The sequence below is a fragment of the Vicia villosa genome, linkage group LG3 (assembly GCF_029867415.1).
Source record: "Vicia villosa cultivar HV-30 ecotype Madison, WI linkage group LG3, Vvil1.0, whole genome shotgun sequence".
In the NCBI taxonomy this organism is placed as follows: domain Eukaryota; kingdom Viridiplantae; phylum Streptophyta; class Magnoliopsida; order Fabales; family Fabaceae; genus Vicia; species Vicia villosa.
The window spans coordinates 55,923,999-55,939,742 of record NC_081182.1 but is presented as its reverse complement, the minus strand read 5'-3'; the positions used below and the strand labels follow the sequence as shown (position 1 = coordinate 55,939,742).

At 31.3% G+C, this 15,744-nt stretch overlaps 1 protein-coding gene across 1 annotated transcript; it reads left to right on the top strand.

Annotated features, from left to right (window-relative positions):
• Positions 1–9,711: 9,711 nt before the first annotated feature.
• Positions 9,712–15,502, top strand: LOC131661505 (serine/threonine protein phosphatase 2A 57 kDa regulatory subunit B' theta isoform-like). Its single transcript, XM_058931070.1, has 2 exons — positions 9,712–11,302; positions 14,853–15,502. Exons 1-2 carry the CDS (start codon positions 10,058–10,060, stop codon positions 15,207–15,209), a joined length of 1,602 nt encoding a protein of 533 aa, XP_058787053.1. The 5' UTR covers positions 9,712–10,057; the 3' UTR covers positions 15,210–15,502.
• Positions 15,503–15,744: the final 242 nt, after the last annotated feature.

Below are 15,744 nucleotides of genomic sequence, written 5' to 3'. Positions count from 1 at the left end.
GTGGATCACAATTTAAAAGACTTCGCCGTTGATAAAATAACGGACTAGTTTTGAGGACAACTATTTTTGGCCGACCAAAGACTCAATACGGAGGATTCATATGTTCAGCAAAACTATCCAGAGCCTAATAAAAGTTATCCAGCGGATATAATTAACACACGTGAGATTCAATATATATATATTTTTTTGATTTCATAACTTCACTACTAGGGGTGGAAATAGGCTAGGCTAGGCTAGGCTTTAGAAGGCCTGAGTCTGGCCTACGATAAACTTAAAAGACCTATGCCTGGCCTAAGGCCTATTATAGGCTCAGTTTTTAGGCCTGGCCTGACCTGAAAGCCTATTTAAAAAGCCTTTATTTCATTAAAGTTTTTAATTTATCCATATTACTTAAGAAACCTTATAGGTCGGCCTATATATGCATATATAAGTAGACCTATTTAGCCTTTGCTATATATATATATATATATATATATATGGTAGTCTATTTAGCCTTTTTTTCTAATATATATGTCTACATGGACCAACTTATTTAGTATATTTCTAATATATATGAAAATATAGGCCGACCTATAAGGCTTCATAGGCTTTATTAATAGCCTAAGTCTGGCCTATTTAATAAAATAGGCTTTTAAAAAAGCCTAAGCCTTGCCTTTTTATTAAATAGGCCTGGCCTGGCCTAGGCCTATGTAGGCTGGGCCGTAGGCCCCTGTAGGCCGGCCTGGCCTATTCCCACCCCTATTCACTACATTCATCTTTTGATTTCGTAACTTCACTTCATTCATCTTTGCCTTTGTAACTAATTTAGACTCTGCAGTACTAATTTTACAGGGCCACCTCCGCCAACGGATCATAGATTAGTACCACCATATTTGGAGTTCATCATAAATCAAGCATAATTCTAATTTTAGCGCGGAACAATATTGTGAATAAATTATAAGTCATTTGATATGAAATTATTTTATAATTTAAAGGGTTAAATATGTCAGGGGTCCCTATAAATATGCGACCCTGCAATTTTAGTCCCTCTAAAATTTTTCTTCAATGAATGGTCCTCACAAACTTTTCCATCCCAACATTAGTCCCTCCCGTTAGTTTCCACTAACGGAGGCTGACGTAGCACGCCACATGGAAGACAGATTGGCAAAATTCTGAAAACATTTTAAATTGCGGGGATTTTGAACCTCCTCTAAACTAACCCAAAAATATAATTTTGTTATGAACTTTTCTCAAACATCTTGCGAGCAAGTTTGGCAACACATAAATTTTGTCTCTCTCCATCCCTTACAAACCTTTTCCGCAGAAAACAATCCCATCCGTGGCAACCTCTTCATTTCAAGATGGAGAATGAAACTCTACCAAATGGGTTTCCACGTTTTTTGTTTTAATCTACTGTTTCTCATATAAGGAAAAGCACTGTTACAGTTTTTTGTCTTGTTTTGCAACAAGTTTGTGTAAACAAAACTTATTATACTGTGTGTTTTCAAGCAATGGTTTCTGATGCAAAAGCACCAACATTTTTGGTGGCATTTAAATTTTTTGTGTTAGTTGTTGATAATTATATTGTTGTAAACAGGAAGGACGCAAATTATAAACGCCATTGCAAGCCTTATACAGGCAGTGTACTTGCTTGAGAAAAATGGACAAGAGAACATAACTCAAGAAAAATCTCTTGCATTTGGATTCCCTTCAAGTATAAGCTTACACAAAAATTGATTGATGAAAGAGATGGATCCATTTTTTGTGCAATATTTGAATGAGATCGGCTCGCAGCATTGTCTGATTTCAAGCCATTTAACCAATCGGTGCCCCGAGAGCTGGTTTAGTACTTAGAGGAACATTGATAAGATTGCCTACAGTGGAAGAGATTTTGAAGATGATTTCTGTTTTGTTGCTTGCAAAAGCTTGAAGGACTCTGTGAGGTTTAAAGTAGCTACAAATGCGGATGAGACTTACATTATACATTTGAAGATGATACGTCGATTATCTTGTTTGATGGACAAGAATGATTGGCTCAGTTACTTTTATATTCTATCCATTGGAACAAGAGAGGAGATCCCCGATGTGGAGAATATGGATCCTACAATTGAGCAAACTGAAGCCAAGTTGTTTGCTGTCTCAATGGAAGACAAGAAGTTTCTTGAGGCTCATGGCCTGAAACAATGGTGCTGAAATGATGATAACCACAATAACAAAGTCATAAGCATGCATCTTAAATCTTTAAACACCGGTACACCTTCTCATATAGTACTTTTCTATAATCCACGATATGTTTCAATAGCTATAAGTTGCATAAATATTAGAGAAGCTTCGGATTATGTTTGGAATATACTTAAATGCCAAACTTGTTTGTAAGGTGTTTGAGAAAAGTTCATAACAAGATTTTTTTTTTGGGTTAATTTAGAGGAGGTTTAAAACTCCCGCAATTTAAAATGTTTTTAGAATTTTGCCAATCTGTCTTCGACGTGGCGTGCCACGTCAGCCTCCGTTAGTGGAAACTAACGGGAGGGACCAATGTTGGGAACGGAAAAATTTGTGAGGACCATTCATTGAAGAAATTTTTTAGAGGGACTAAAATTACAGGGTCGCATATTTATAGGGACTAAAGACATATTTAACCCTAATTTAAAATATTACATTTAAATTTAACCCTTCAATTTTGACAATTAAATGGTATTAATATCACAAATGCGTGATTACGTGTCTATCAAGATTCCTCAGTATTTAATTGACTCATCTCAATTTTTTTTCTTCTATTTGTCGCGGAGAGAATCAGATTTTAAACTTTAGAGTGACTATTACAACAAAATTATTTAAATGTAGTTTTGATATTTTAAAAAAAAGTTTTAATATTTCTATTTGAAAAAAAATCATTTTTTTAATTTTGCTTTTCAACTTTTTTTATAAAATCTTGATCTCTTACTCTTGCTCAGTTTTAGAAGCGATTATAGTGACGTGAGTGTTTAGTTCTTTTAAAGTAGAATTGATTCTGTCTTTAAAATTGATTCTACTTGAAGATATAATTTGTAGCTTCTATGTTTTTATAATTGATTCTTGTAGAAGTGGAACCAAAATTGATTATGCCTCTATAATTAATTTCACTTAAACGTAAAATTGATTATGCCTCTATAATTGATTCTATTTAAAATTAAATTTGTAGTTTCTGTCTTCATAATTAATTCTGGATAATTTTTATACTGAAAATTATTGTCAACTTAATTTTACATTAATATATCCAAACATAAATCAATTACATTAAAATTAATTATGTTAACATCAATTTTACTAAACTCGATTATGATATAATAATTCTGTCTACCAAATACTCTATGTCAAAAGAATTGACCAAACATAAAATGAGGAAATCAAAACACGAGAAAAATCAAAACTAAATGATTAAAATATCAATTTTATATAGTAGATGATAAAACCTTTTTTGCTAAAATAAACCAATAACATAACTGACATATTTTTGGTGGTCAAATACCGTTGTCTACTAGTATGCTGAAGTTTATTATTGATATTAAGTTTTTTAATGCTAATTAGTTCTATTTAGCATTTTTCCTGCTGATTTTAAAATTGATTGGAAATCACACATTGCACTGACTTGACTTCTTCTCGAAGAAGAATAAGAAGCATGATTGAATCCTGAGAATTAAAAACACAAACTTCTCAGGTCAACAAACAACAACCACTGAGATATCAAAACCGTCTTTGCATTGTGCATTAAACATTTACATTGTCTTCTTTTACTAAAAGAAAATATAAATAATATTCTTCTCTCTTTTTTATTTAATTATTAATCCACGGTCAGTTAACTATCTTTTCAAGAGATTTTTTTTTTATTTGGTGGTGGTGAAAAACATTCACGAAAATCTTAAAATATTATTCAAAAATATATCTTCGAATGCACTACATAAGAAGTGTGTTTGAAGATGCATTTTCAAAAGCATCTTTTATACGTTTTAAAAGTGTTTCGAAAATACATCTTCGAAATCATCTCTGACAATGATTTTTATTTATTTATAGAAATTCATCTAAATTTTAATACGGAATTAGATTAAAATGTTAATAAAAACATGAACGGAATAAAAATTAATGTTAAACAATAATAACCACAAACGATCATAAGCAATATCAAACTATAATAAACAATAAGCATAAAATGTTGTTTTGAAAATAATAAAATATTATACATAAATTGTTTTGGAATAAAAAAAAGCATAGCCTACTGCGTATGTCTAATGCTCACCCCATGACCTCTCCATGATGGCCACCGCAGTCACTGCCTTGCTAATGACTCTCTCCATGATGGCCACTGTCTCTCTCAATGATCCATAAGTCCAAAGCATCCTGCCCTGTCGCCTGCATCCGCAGAAAGATCAACAAGACATCAGTGGCATGATCATCTTTGGCATGCTGGTTATCCAAAATCTCCTCACGAGCTGGTCTAGGAGGACCTCCAAAAGCATTCAGTGTCATGATAAGGTGTGGAATTGTGTAGAGCCATGTCATGTATCCTTCTACACAATGTCAACGGCTGGATGTCTGTATCCAATAGTCCTGTGACCGATGCTCCAAATTCTCAAAGATGCATCTTCGAAAACACCTCTAAAAAATAAATTGTGGTGCATTCAAAGATACATTTCCAAATTCAAAAGACAAAAAAGAAATTACGCCAGAGGACCCTAAAAAGGTATAAAGACGAAAAAGGATACATTTCCAAATTCAAAAGACAAAAAAGAAATTACGCCAGAGGACCCTAAAAAGGTATAAAGACGAAAAAAATTCCTTTCACCAATGCATATGCTTCTTATTCCCATTTTTCTTCTATTAATAATTTTTTAAATATTAATAGTGCTAACGAAACACTTGAACTTAAGTGATAAACAAATTTCTGCTAATAAACAAATTTCTGCTAAGGAACGAAAGTTCACGATTTAAGATTATTAGGGCTCAATTTCCTAAGAATCTTAAAAAAATTCTTTAAATTTTGATTATTATTATCCATAAACATAAAATACTTTTAAACTATTTAATATTTTTATTTATAACATTGTTCAAAATATTTTAAAAGTTTTAAATGAAAATGATCTAAATAGGTTTTAAAAAAATATTGAAACAATTTTTTGAATATTAAAATTATAAAAAAAATTAAAACTTGTAGTTATTTTTAAGATATATTTTGAAAATTATGTGACTTTAATTATGTTGAAAAACTTAATAATTAATATTTAATTTATTGAATATTAAAATTACTCTATCAATTTATAAAAAATAAATATTAACTAATTTTGCTATTTAAAAAAAAAATCTCTAAATCATTTTTTAAAAATAGAAACAAACTTTTTTTTTAAATTATAAATCTCTAAATAGAAAAAAGACTTTTGAAAAAGCAAAAGTTTGTCAATCATAATCACAATAGAGAAAATGGGTGATGCACTAACAGTGTAAAAAAATTTTACAGTTTCAACCAATTACGACTTTATTAAGCGACAAGTCATATTATAAATTTTAAATTATTGATATGATGTGGCAGAATAAAATGTTTCTATTGAATGACAAAGTAAAAAAAAATTACACCGTCAATGCACTACCTTTTAACTAATCACTATATCAATAATAATGCTTAACTTTTTTTTTTTTTTATACAAAATAACTTATATTTTTAAACGAAAACATACAATGCTTAACTTTAATCATATTTATTAAAAAATCATACATTATATCATGTCTATATTTAATTGTAATCACTCGAGTTCGACTTAATGACTAAACATCTAAGATCTCTCAAATCTTTTTTTTTTTGAAAGTTGGTACATTTTCATAACTAATTAAGGAATCATAATCATTATTAATTTACTAGTATTAAAAAAAATACTACTTTATAAATCAGAAGAGACCATCACCCTTTCATGTCTCTTTTGGGTAAAATCTTTTTTATTTTATTTTTTTTATTTACAATAATATGTTAATAAATATATATATGTGTTTGTTGTCAGAATTTCTATGTTTGTTAGACGCGTATTTAATTGATATTTAATGTATTTATACATATTTATATATGTGAAGAGATCATTTGACACCGGTGTCAAAGTATTAATTTTGACACCAAATTCTATCCCTTTATTCTTAACAATTCAATGGTTAATATAAATTTCTTTAAAAAACTCATGTATTAGTTTTAAGTGAATGTATCTTAACTATTGAATTGTTAACAATAAAGAGGGAGGATTTGGTGTCAAAATTAATACTTTGACACCGGTGTCAAATGATCCCCTCCCTTTATATATATTTATAAATAATATTTAAAAAAAATCTATTTATATAAATGATTATTATAAATTTTGACAATGACTAAAAAGGTCGGAAGTTGGCTCATCAGAAAGATTGTGGTTTCAATTTTTGTTGCTAATATGAATACTTTTTTTGATAGTTAGTCTCTAACCATTTGCTGAGTTTTAAAGTCTGCTATGACTCCGATGAATTTTAAAGTCCAACACACCAAAACTTTTAAAATAAAGATTTTTTAATGTGAGAGAGAGAGGTGAAGCAAATTGTTTGAAATTGTGATACTTTTAAAAGCATATGTCATGACATAATTAATTTGGTTTTTTTAAAAGACTTTACAAGGTTTTGTTAGAATTTTATTCAAAAGTGAAGTTAATTAAAGGTTCTAACTGCACGTTTATAATATTAAGGGTTAAATAAGTTTTTGGTCCCTATAAATATTGCAGTTTCATTTTTAGTCCCTCCCTGGCTTTAGGCAACGGTTTTAGTTGGTTTTAGCAACGGTTTTCTTGTAAAAACCGTTGCCTAAAGGCAGGGAGGGACTAAAAATAAAAATTGAAATATTTATAGGGACCAAAAACTTATTTAACCCTAATATTAATTCATAAAGTAGCTAGTCCTCAAAGAGAGAATGGTTATAGGTCAATCTCTTTATACAGATGTATGTTTAAAGTTCTGGCTAATGTTTTGAGGAACAAGTTAAAATCAATTGTTGATATGGTGATTGATGAGTCTCAATCAACTTATGTGATGGAAAAACAAATTTCACATGGTATATTTGTGCCAATTGAGGTTTAGGATGATCTAAAATAATAGAAAAATTAATTGACTATGTTTGAACTTGATTTCAAAAGGCATATGATTCAGTTGAGTGAGAATATTTGAAGACAACGATGGTCAAAATGAGGTTTTAGTTAAATGGAGAAAATAGATCATTAAATGCACAACTCTACTTCAACACGAGGCATAGTTAATGCCAGTCCTACATATGACGAGTTCATGTTTGAAATGAGTTTGTGTCAAATAGACTATTTATCTTCGTTTTTGTTCTTGAATGCATTTGAAGACCTGGATTTTTTGTTGAAGACATCAATGGTGTTGGTTTGTACAAGGGGTAATACGTTGTCAAGGAGTTGGATTAGGGCTCATGTTCCAGTTTCACATTGCAATTGGCATAAGATATTTTATTAATTAGTGGTAAATGTTAAGAAACTATTAGAGTTATGAAGATAAATAAAATTCTTTTTGAACTTAGTTAAAGAGAAAATCAATTTTCACAAAATATTATGGTTGACGTTAATGTGAATCAATCATGGTTGGCAAACACAACTCATGCTCTTAACTGCAAAGTTAGCCAAATTCCTTTATCAATTCAAGTCTTACTATAGATGGTAATCCTGAACTTCTTTCTTTTTGACACTATTTAGAGAATCAAATTGAAGCTTACTGAGCAAAAAAGTAAAAACTTATTAACGAGAGGTGATCTTATGTTTCTCAAATATGTCTTATCTTTACGAGCGATGTATTTTCTTTCATTCTTCAAGGTTAACTCAGTTATTATTTTCTTTTTTAAATTTTTATGTAGACATTTCCTTTGCAGGGGGTGAAAGTTAGGTTTCTAGAAAAATTCATCAGAATAAATGAGAGAAGGTTTGTCTCGATTAGAAAGATGAAGGTGTTGGGGTTCTAAGAGTAAGAGAGTTTAACTGACATTTGTTTGAGAAATAGTAGTGGAGGATGCTTAAGGGTCAAAAGAGGTCATGGTTTAAAGTTTTAGATGAAAATATGGAATATAAGATGATAGAATTTCGAGTGTGGGAAAGAAGTTTTAGGGTATTGGAAGGATTTGCTTAGTATTAGGGATGTATGTTCAACTACTATTAAATAGTTAGGTGTCTACGATGTTCTTCTTAATAATATGTGACATCACACACACACACACCAATTTTATAGAGCTCGTTTATTTCATAAAAAGAATAGTTAATGCATTCATGTTATTTGGTTGTATGCAGTTAGTGTATGTGGAAATAGGTGATAATAGGAGGCCATATCGAAAGACATATGTCTATGGTCTAGCAAACATCAAACTTAGATTAAGTCATGTTTGTTTTTTTTAAATTGAGAAGACTTAGACTTGTTAAAAGTCTATTTAACTAAATAGGACATGCTACATGCCCTAATTTTTTTTAGACGTATCAGACCAATCTATTTAAATAAATATGAATAATATTTTTGTATTTTACTATTATTATTATACTAGATTTTATATTAATTTATAAATTTGTTAAACTTTTTGATTATTTATACTTATTAACTTATATTAATTTTCTTTTGCATATTTAAAATTATTATTGTAATATAATATTATATATAAATTAATTTTTTTAAAGTTCCCTTAAATATAAAAATAAAGCTTAATTTCATTAATTTATGAATTCACATTGATAAACCAACTTATTATATTTGTTTTTATGAAATATTTTATACAATCGAGATATTTAGTTTAATCCGATTTTGTCATGTAGTTCAGCAAGTGACCCAATTTACTAATATATCAGTGATCTAACACTTTATCGATACTAATATATCAGTGATCTAACACTTTACCGATTTAATGATTGGTCTAATTTTTAAAATATTATTTATTAAATAATACTTAATGTAATTTTATTTAGTTGTTTGTTTGTTAAATGTTTATTTATTGTGAAAAATTAAATTTTCAGTGATTATTATTATTAATTTAATCAACTTATTCAAAAAAAATTAATAAACACAAATTATATAATTAAATTACTATTTTTATTAATTAATATTAATATTTAAATAGTTTTATTAAACCAATGTGCGAGGTCAGATGCATTTATTAGACTATTAAACAACAAAAAAATATTCAAATAATCTAATACTTCTATAATATATTCATTTATTATCTTATCTGTTTTTGCATTAATTATCTAAATAAACATTTTTTATTTTATTTTATTTATGAATATCCATTAAACCACTACTATATACTAGTGGCGGATTTTATACTGCATATATGAATTTTTCCATCCTTAATAACAAGAATACATCTATTCAATAACAAAAAGTAGTCAAAATAAGAGAAAAAGGTTCATGCACTGACAGTGTAAAATTATTTTACACTGTCAACCAATCACAACCTTGTATTAGAATAAATCACACTTTAAATTAAAAGTTGTTTTAATGACAAGGCACTTTGTTAGTTTTCTATTGGATGACAGTGTAAAATAATTTTATACTGTCAGTGCATATAAATTAAACTCGTCAAAATAATCGTAATTGAGATATTATACCAGAAAAACACACACAAAATAACAATTATGACATAAAAATAAAAAGAAAAAGAAAAAAAAAGAGTAGTAATAATAATAATTATTAAAAAAGAAAAGCAAACGGGTAATCTGCAGAACATTCTTCACCTCCATTCTTACTTTTCTCTCTCTCATTTCAACCCAAACACCAAACAACATTATTATCACCTTTTCTTCATATTTTTGAATTCGCAATTTCCAAACCCTAACGTTACTCTCTTCGTCTTTCTCATCTCAATCAATCCCTAAATCAATTCAATCCAGCATCACCATGGCCAGAATCACACAACTCCAAAGGGTTTTTGTTTTTCCTTAACCATCATCATCATCACCATCATCGCCATCACCATCGTTGTCATCATCACCATCTTCATATCAGGTTTCGTTGTTTTTCAGATTCCGCAAAAAGTGTTCATTCTGTTTGATGAATTATGTTCAAAAAGGTTTTCAGTAAAATCCCTAAAAAGTCCTCAAAAGGTTCTGACAGTCGTGACCAAGGTGGAAACTCAAGAACCCATGCTGTTTCAGCATCAAAAAACAGTGATAATGTTACCTCATCAGGTAGTAGCAAAACCGGTAATTCTTCTTCTTCTTCTTCTTCTTCCTCTTCCTTAGGACAAGGTCAGTATCATAATAATCATGGCAATAATCATGCTAATAATCATGGTAATAAATCTTCGTTACCTATAAACGAGAATTCCAATGGTAATTTCAATTCCTATGAAGCATTGCCGGCTTTTAGAGATGTTCACAATTCCGAGAAACCGAGTTTGTTTATAAAGAAGCTTAGGATGTGTAGTGTTGTTTTTGACTTCACTGACCCTACTAAACACCTCAAAGAGAAAGAGGTTAAGAGACAGACTTTGGTGGAGCTTGTTGATTATGTGTCGTCTGTTAATGCGAAGTTTACTGAGAATGTTATGCAGGAGGTTGTGAAGATGGTGTCTGTAAATATATTCAGAACGCTTAGTCCTCAGCCGCGTGAGAATAAGCTTATTGATGGGGTTGAATTGGAGGAGGAGGAGCCTTCGATGGATCCGTCTTGGCCTCATTTGCAGATTGTGTATGAGCTTTTTCTTAGGTTTGTTGCATCGCCTGAGCTGGATGCGAAGTTGGCTAAGAGGTTTATTGATCAGTCTTTTATTCTGAGGCTGCTTGATTTGTTTGACTCGGAAGATCCTAGAGAGAGGGAGTATTTGAAAATGTCCTTGCATCGTATCTATGGCAAGTTAATGGCGCATCGTCCTTTCATTAGGAAGTCTATCAATAACACCTTTTTGAATTTTGTTTTTGAGACTGAGAAGCATAATGGGATTGCTGAATTCTTGGAAATTCTAGGGAGTATCATTAATGGCTTTGCTTTGCCTTTGAAAGAAGAGCATAAATTGTTTCTGGTTCGGATATTGATTCCGTTGCACAAACCAAAGTGCTTAGCGATGTATCATCAGCAGTTATCTTATTGCGTTACTCAATTTGTGGAGAAAGATTGCAAGCTTGCTGATACGATCATTAGGGGCTTATTGAAGTACTGGCCAATAACAAATAGCTCAAAGGAAGTTATGTTCCTAGGTGAGTTGGAAGAAGTCTTGGAAGCAACACAACCTCCTGAATTCCAGCGATGTATGGTGCTGTTGTTTCGCCGTGTTGCTCATTGTTTGAATAGCCCCCATTTTCAGGTATTAAACTTTCAATGGTTTCCTCATGTTCATTTTCTTTTACGATATATGCACAACTAGTTTAAGAGTACAGTCAGTTTGCCGGAAATCTATGTTTTATATGAATCACCGCGTCAATTCATAGAAAGCTGCTAAACATGCTTGGACGATTAAGTTTTTAATCACCTTTTGCTCCAAACCATGCCCGGAAAAAGTTTTTTAAAATTTGAAAAACAAAAACATTTAATCTTGATGCAAGGGAGAGGGGAATCTCCCATCTCCCTGTGTTATTAATTTCTGTTTTATTGATTGACTGAGTTAAAAGCTTATGCGGTTAGAAGATAGCCCAAGAATGCAACACCAGCTAAAACTCTTAAATCACTCTTAATGATTGGCATATTGTTTTTCTTGGCCTCCTTTTACCTTTAACTATTGGACTGTTCTTCGTCTGATCTACTTCCTTATTACTTATCATTTGTTCTATAGGTCTTCTCTATCTATATGCCCAAACCACAAAAGATGGGATCCTACTTTCTTCTTAGTTATGATTGTTGTCTCAATTTTCTTTCTAATAATTGTATTTCTGATTCTATTTTTTTCAGTGTAACCACTCATCCAACATAACATTATTATCTTTACGTCATTATATTTGCTTTCTTGTCGGGTCTTCCATTTCATCTAATTCTATTTGGATCCCATTGTTTCCATTGTTGGTGATCACAAATCTATAAAACCAACTACAGTGGAAAATTCCCACCTATGATCATAGGCAAAGAGCACATTTCTGAATTCTTAAATAATGCATTTGTTGCTTAAAAAACCCTTCAAGATAATGGTGTAAATCACAACAATCTTTGCGAATAGAATTTCCTTGTATCTGTTTTGTTGTGCTAGCTGACGATTCACACCAGGTCAGAAACAAAACCAGGGCGTTCAGTATATGTGTATCACCTTAGACATACCTATTTAAACATACATACCCCTGGTGCTTTCTGACATAGGGTTAGCAAGCTTAGTGTTACGAGCCCAATCTGAGAGATATTACAGCTCGCTCCCCAATGAACAATCATACACAAAATAGTAAGTTCAGTATCTCTTATTGACTCATTTCTTCATGGTCATGGATTTTACCGCCATACTCTATCAAGAGAGCTAAAGATATCACTGTTGTTATGTATGATGAATTGATCTCATTTAGATCACTCACACTCCTCTACAAGATATCGCAGCTTGTTGCCCGCTTGCCTTTTATTCTTGTGTAATTTTTCATTAAAATATATTTTATACATTTGTAACACCCTGTTACAAGTGGTGTTTGATAGTATTAAAGCATGCAATTCATATTTAGGAATTGTAGTAATTTCATATTGAAGGACTACATATGTTTTAGTCTCCTTGTGAAGCACTTATAATACTCACATAATGATCTATATAGCATTCATATGGCGAGTCAATCTAGTACAATGTTACTCTAATACTTGAACCTATGTGAATATTTGATATCTCATTATCCATGACCCATAAAATATGGTCATCGGTCTACTCACATACTAGTCTAAATGCATTACTGTCGTCCTCTTTAATAGTAGTACTAGACTAAGGATATTTAAGAATAATGTTCCATCATTCAATATGATCTCACCATCAAATCATGTGCTTGATGTCCTATGATATTGAGTTTACCATTCCAAAGACTTTATCACATTCAAGTAAAACAACAAAATAAATTAAGGGCCTTGGATTATTAATAAAAGCAAGAGACAAATGCAAGTCTAGATGAAACCACATTGACTTCTAGAGCTTACACGTTACACCAACAAACATCACCCTTTTTCTCCCTCACTTTGTATATTGGAACCAGTACTTGCAACGTGCTGTGTTATGTATGACTATGTTCTCTAATTTCATCTTCTGTATTGGAATATGTTTGTTCTTAAAGTGCGATATAAAAAACTTAGGCATGTAGACTAAAAACCTATAAATAGTTTATATTGATGTGTCTGACAGATCTAGAATCACCTCTACGAAGTTAGTTACGGCTATACATTACGGCCCTTCATGGTTTAGGAAGGTTTATTCTGGTATCTTAAAATGTAAGTCCGTGTCTTGAATGTAATTCATGTGTTGGACTTGGTTCTAGATTTCAGTAAAAGTAAATGAAAATACATCATACATGTCTATCTTTTGCCTAGAGGAATGGAGGGAAGGGATTATTTGAAATTAAAGTTGTTTGGTTTAATTATTTGCAGGGAAGGGGAGGGGAGCAAAATCCCTTCTAAGCCAATTTTAGCTCCTCTCCAAAATGGGGGGATTTGGAGGGAAGATGATATTTGTTTCTTCTTATGACTTAAATACCCTTTGATTTAATGTCACCTTAAATATTACAATGGTAAAAAATGTAATTTTACACTTTCTCTCCATAAAAATCTTTCCGTTTTCCTCGTTCAACCAAATACAGAAGACTTAAAACCTCTCCCATCCCATCTATTAACAAACCATATATGATTATGTTTATGTGAGGCAACACCTGTTAGTTTTTATCTTTTCATTAAGAACGATTGCTGACTTTCTGTTCATTACGACTGTGTGCTTACTAGACAAGAGAATGAGTGCAGCTCTCTGATGATTTTCCCCTTAGAAAATCTATTTATGAATATAAAAAATTAGGCAGACTACATTATTATCATCAGAAGAGGTGAAAGCGACTATGCCTTTTGTTGAATAGTTGCAATATGGACTGCCTACAACCTTACATACCTATGGCTATAAGAAACTATTGATGTTCTATGAGTATATGATACTACATTTATATATGGGCATTTGTAGATAGTTAATCTACTCGCAAAGTTTTGTAAAATTGTAATCCACTAGTAAATAGTGTATCTTTGATTTGGCTTTCATATATCAAATTTAGAAGTTAGATTTGTTTTCATTATTACACAGTGCTAATACGTGGATAGTGGGCTGTCAATAAGACGACAGGATTCTGATTAATTAATCCTTATCATACATGATGTCATTTTGTTTGAAACTATGAAGATGACAACTATGATCCAACTTATTGATTTTTTAGAGCCTCCAGTCTTCTGTCATTTTCTCATCTGTAAAATATTTTGGTCTAAAAAACAATAGTTTCATTCTTTTATATAGCCCATGTTTAGTTTTTACCATCCCCTAAACCTTCTAATGTAAAGAACGAGGCACATGCAGAGATACTAGATTGTGCTAATTTCATTTTAGATGTGTTTGCATGATTGGGAATTTTGCTTCATAGCTTTCAACTAATCAAAATATTTGCATCCTTGGAGTAGATAATTTGTGTTGCTTTCTTTATTGAAATGCGCCTAAATCTTGGCGTAAGTGCACTGCATGTTGTCTCAATTGCTGATGTAATGCTAAAAAATTATTACATGCATCAATTGAATGATATTGTGTTTTGAGAAAGTTCTAATGTTGGGCTAACAAAAATCTAGCAATAATTTATCTAGTTCAATTTGTCAGTCCCATTGTAACCTATGGAGCTGCGTTTGCAACATTTAGTTCTTGTTTTTATATATCGTCTTTGTTTCAGGTGGCGGAAAGAGCTCTGTTCTTGTGGAATAATGACCATATTGTGAACTTAATCAAGCAGAACTGCAAAGTGATACTTCCCATCATCTTTCCTGCGTTGGAGAAAAATACTAAAACCCATTGGAATCAAGCTGTCCACAGTTTGACTTTAAATGTTCAGAAGATTTTTCAAGATCTCGATCCAGATCTGTATAAAGAATGCTTACAAAAGTTCGAGCAAGACTTGTCAAAAGAAGGTGAAGTGACAGCGGGACGCGAAGCCACGTGGAAACGTTTAGAGGAGGTTGCCGCCAAGAAAGCTGCAGGTAATGAAGCTGTGCTTATTAATAAAACGCTCCCCCGCAAATCGGCTGGTTAGATAGGAATGGAACATGTATTCTGTTATATAGCTTCATTTTTTAATGAACGAATTTTATTTATAGTATTTTTTTTGGCACTTTGATGGGTTGGCCAAGAAAGGCAATTTCTGGAATACATTGATATTCACTTCCTTTAGGAATTGAAGGCTATTTATTAGTAGTAGCAGTTGATAATGTGATATTCTCGACAACGTCCCAAGCTTGACTACATATAGCTTATGCTTTTGTAGCCTGAGTTGAGACTCAGCACATTTGAGAACTTTTGTTTTTAATGCATTTTCAATGAACATTTCGTTGAAGAGTAATAATAGTCCTTAAACATAGGCCAAAACTGTGGGCTGCAAAGGTTATATATAAGAACATCAGCATATAAGAAATCTGAGAATGTGAGTATTCTAGTTTATTTGAAGATTTATCATTTTTAGTTTCAATGAGGTTTTATTTAAGTTGTTTTCGATAATTTATCAATTTAAATGAATATATTTTTTGGGCAAAGAAAAAGACGAGTCAATGGCTCTGTTTGGCATGCCACTT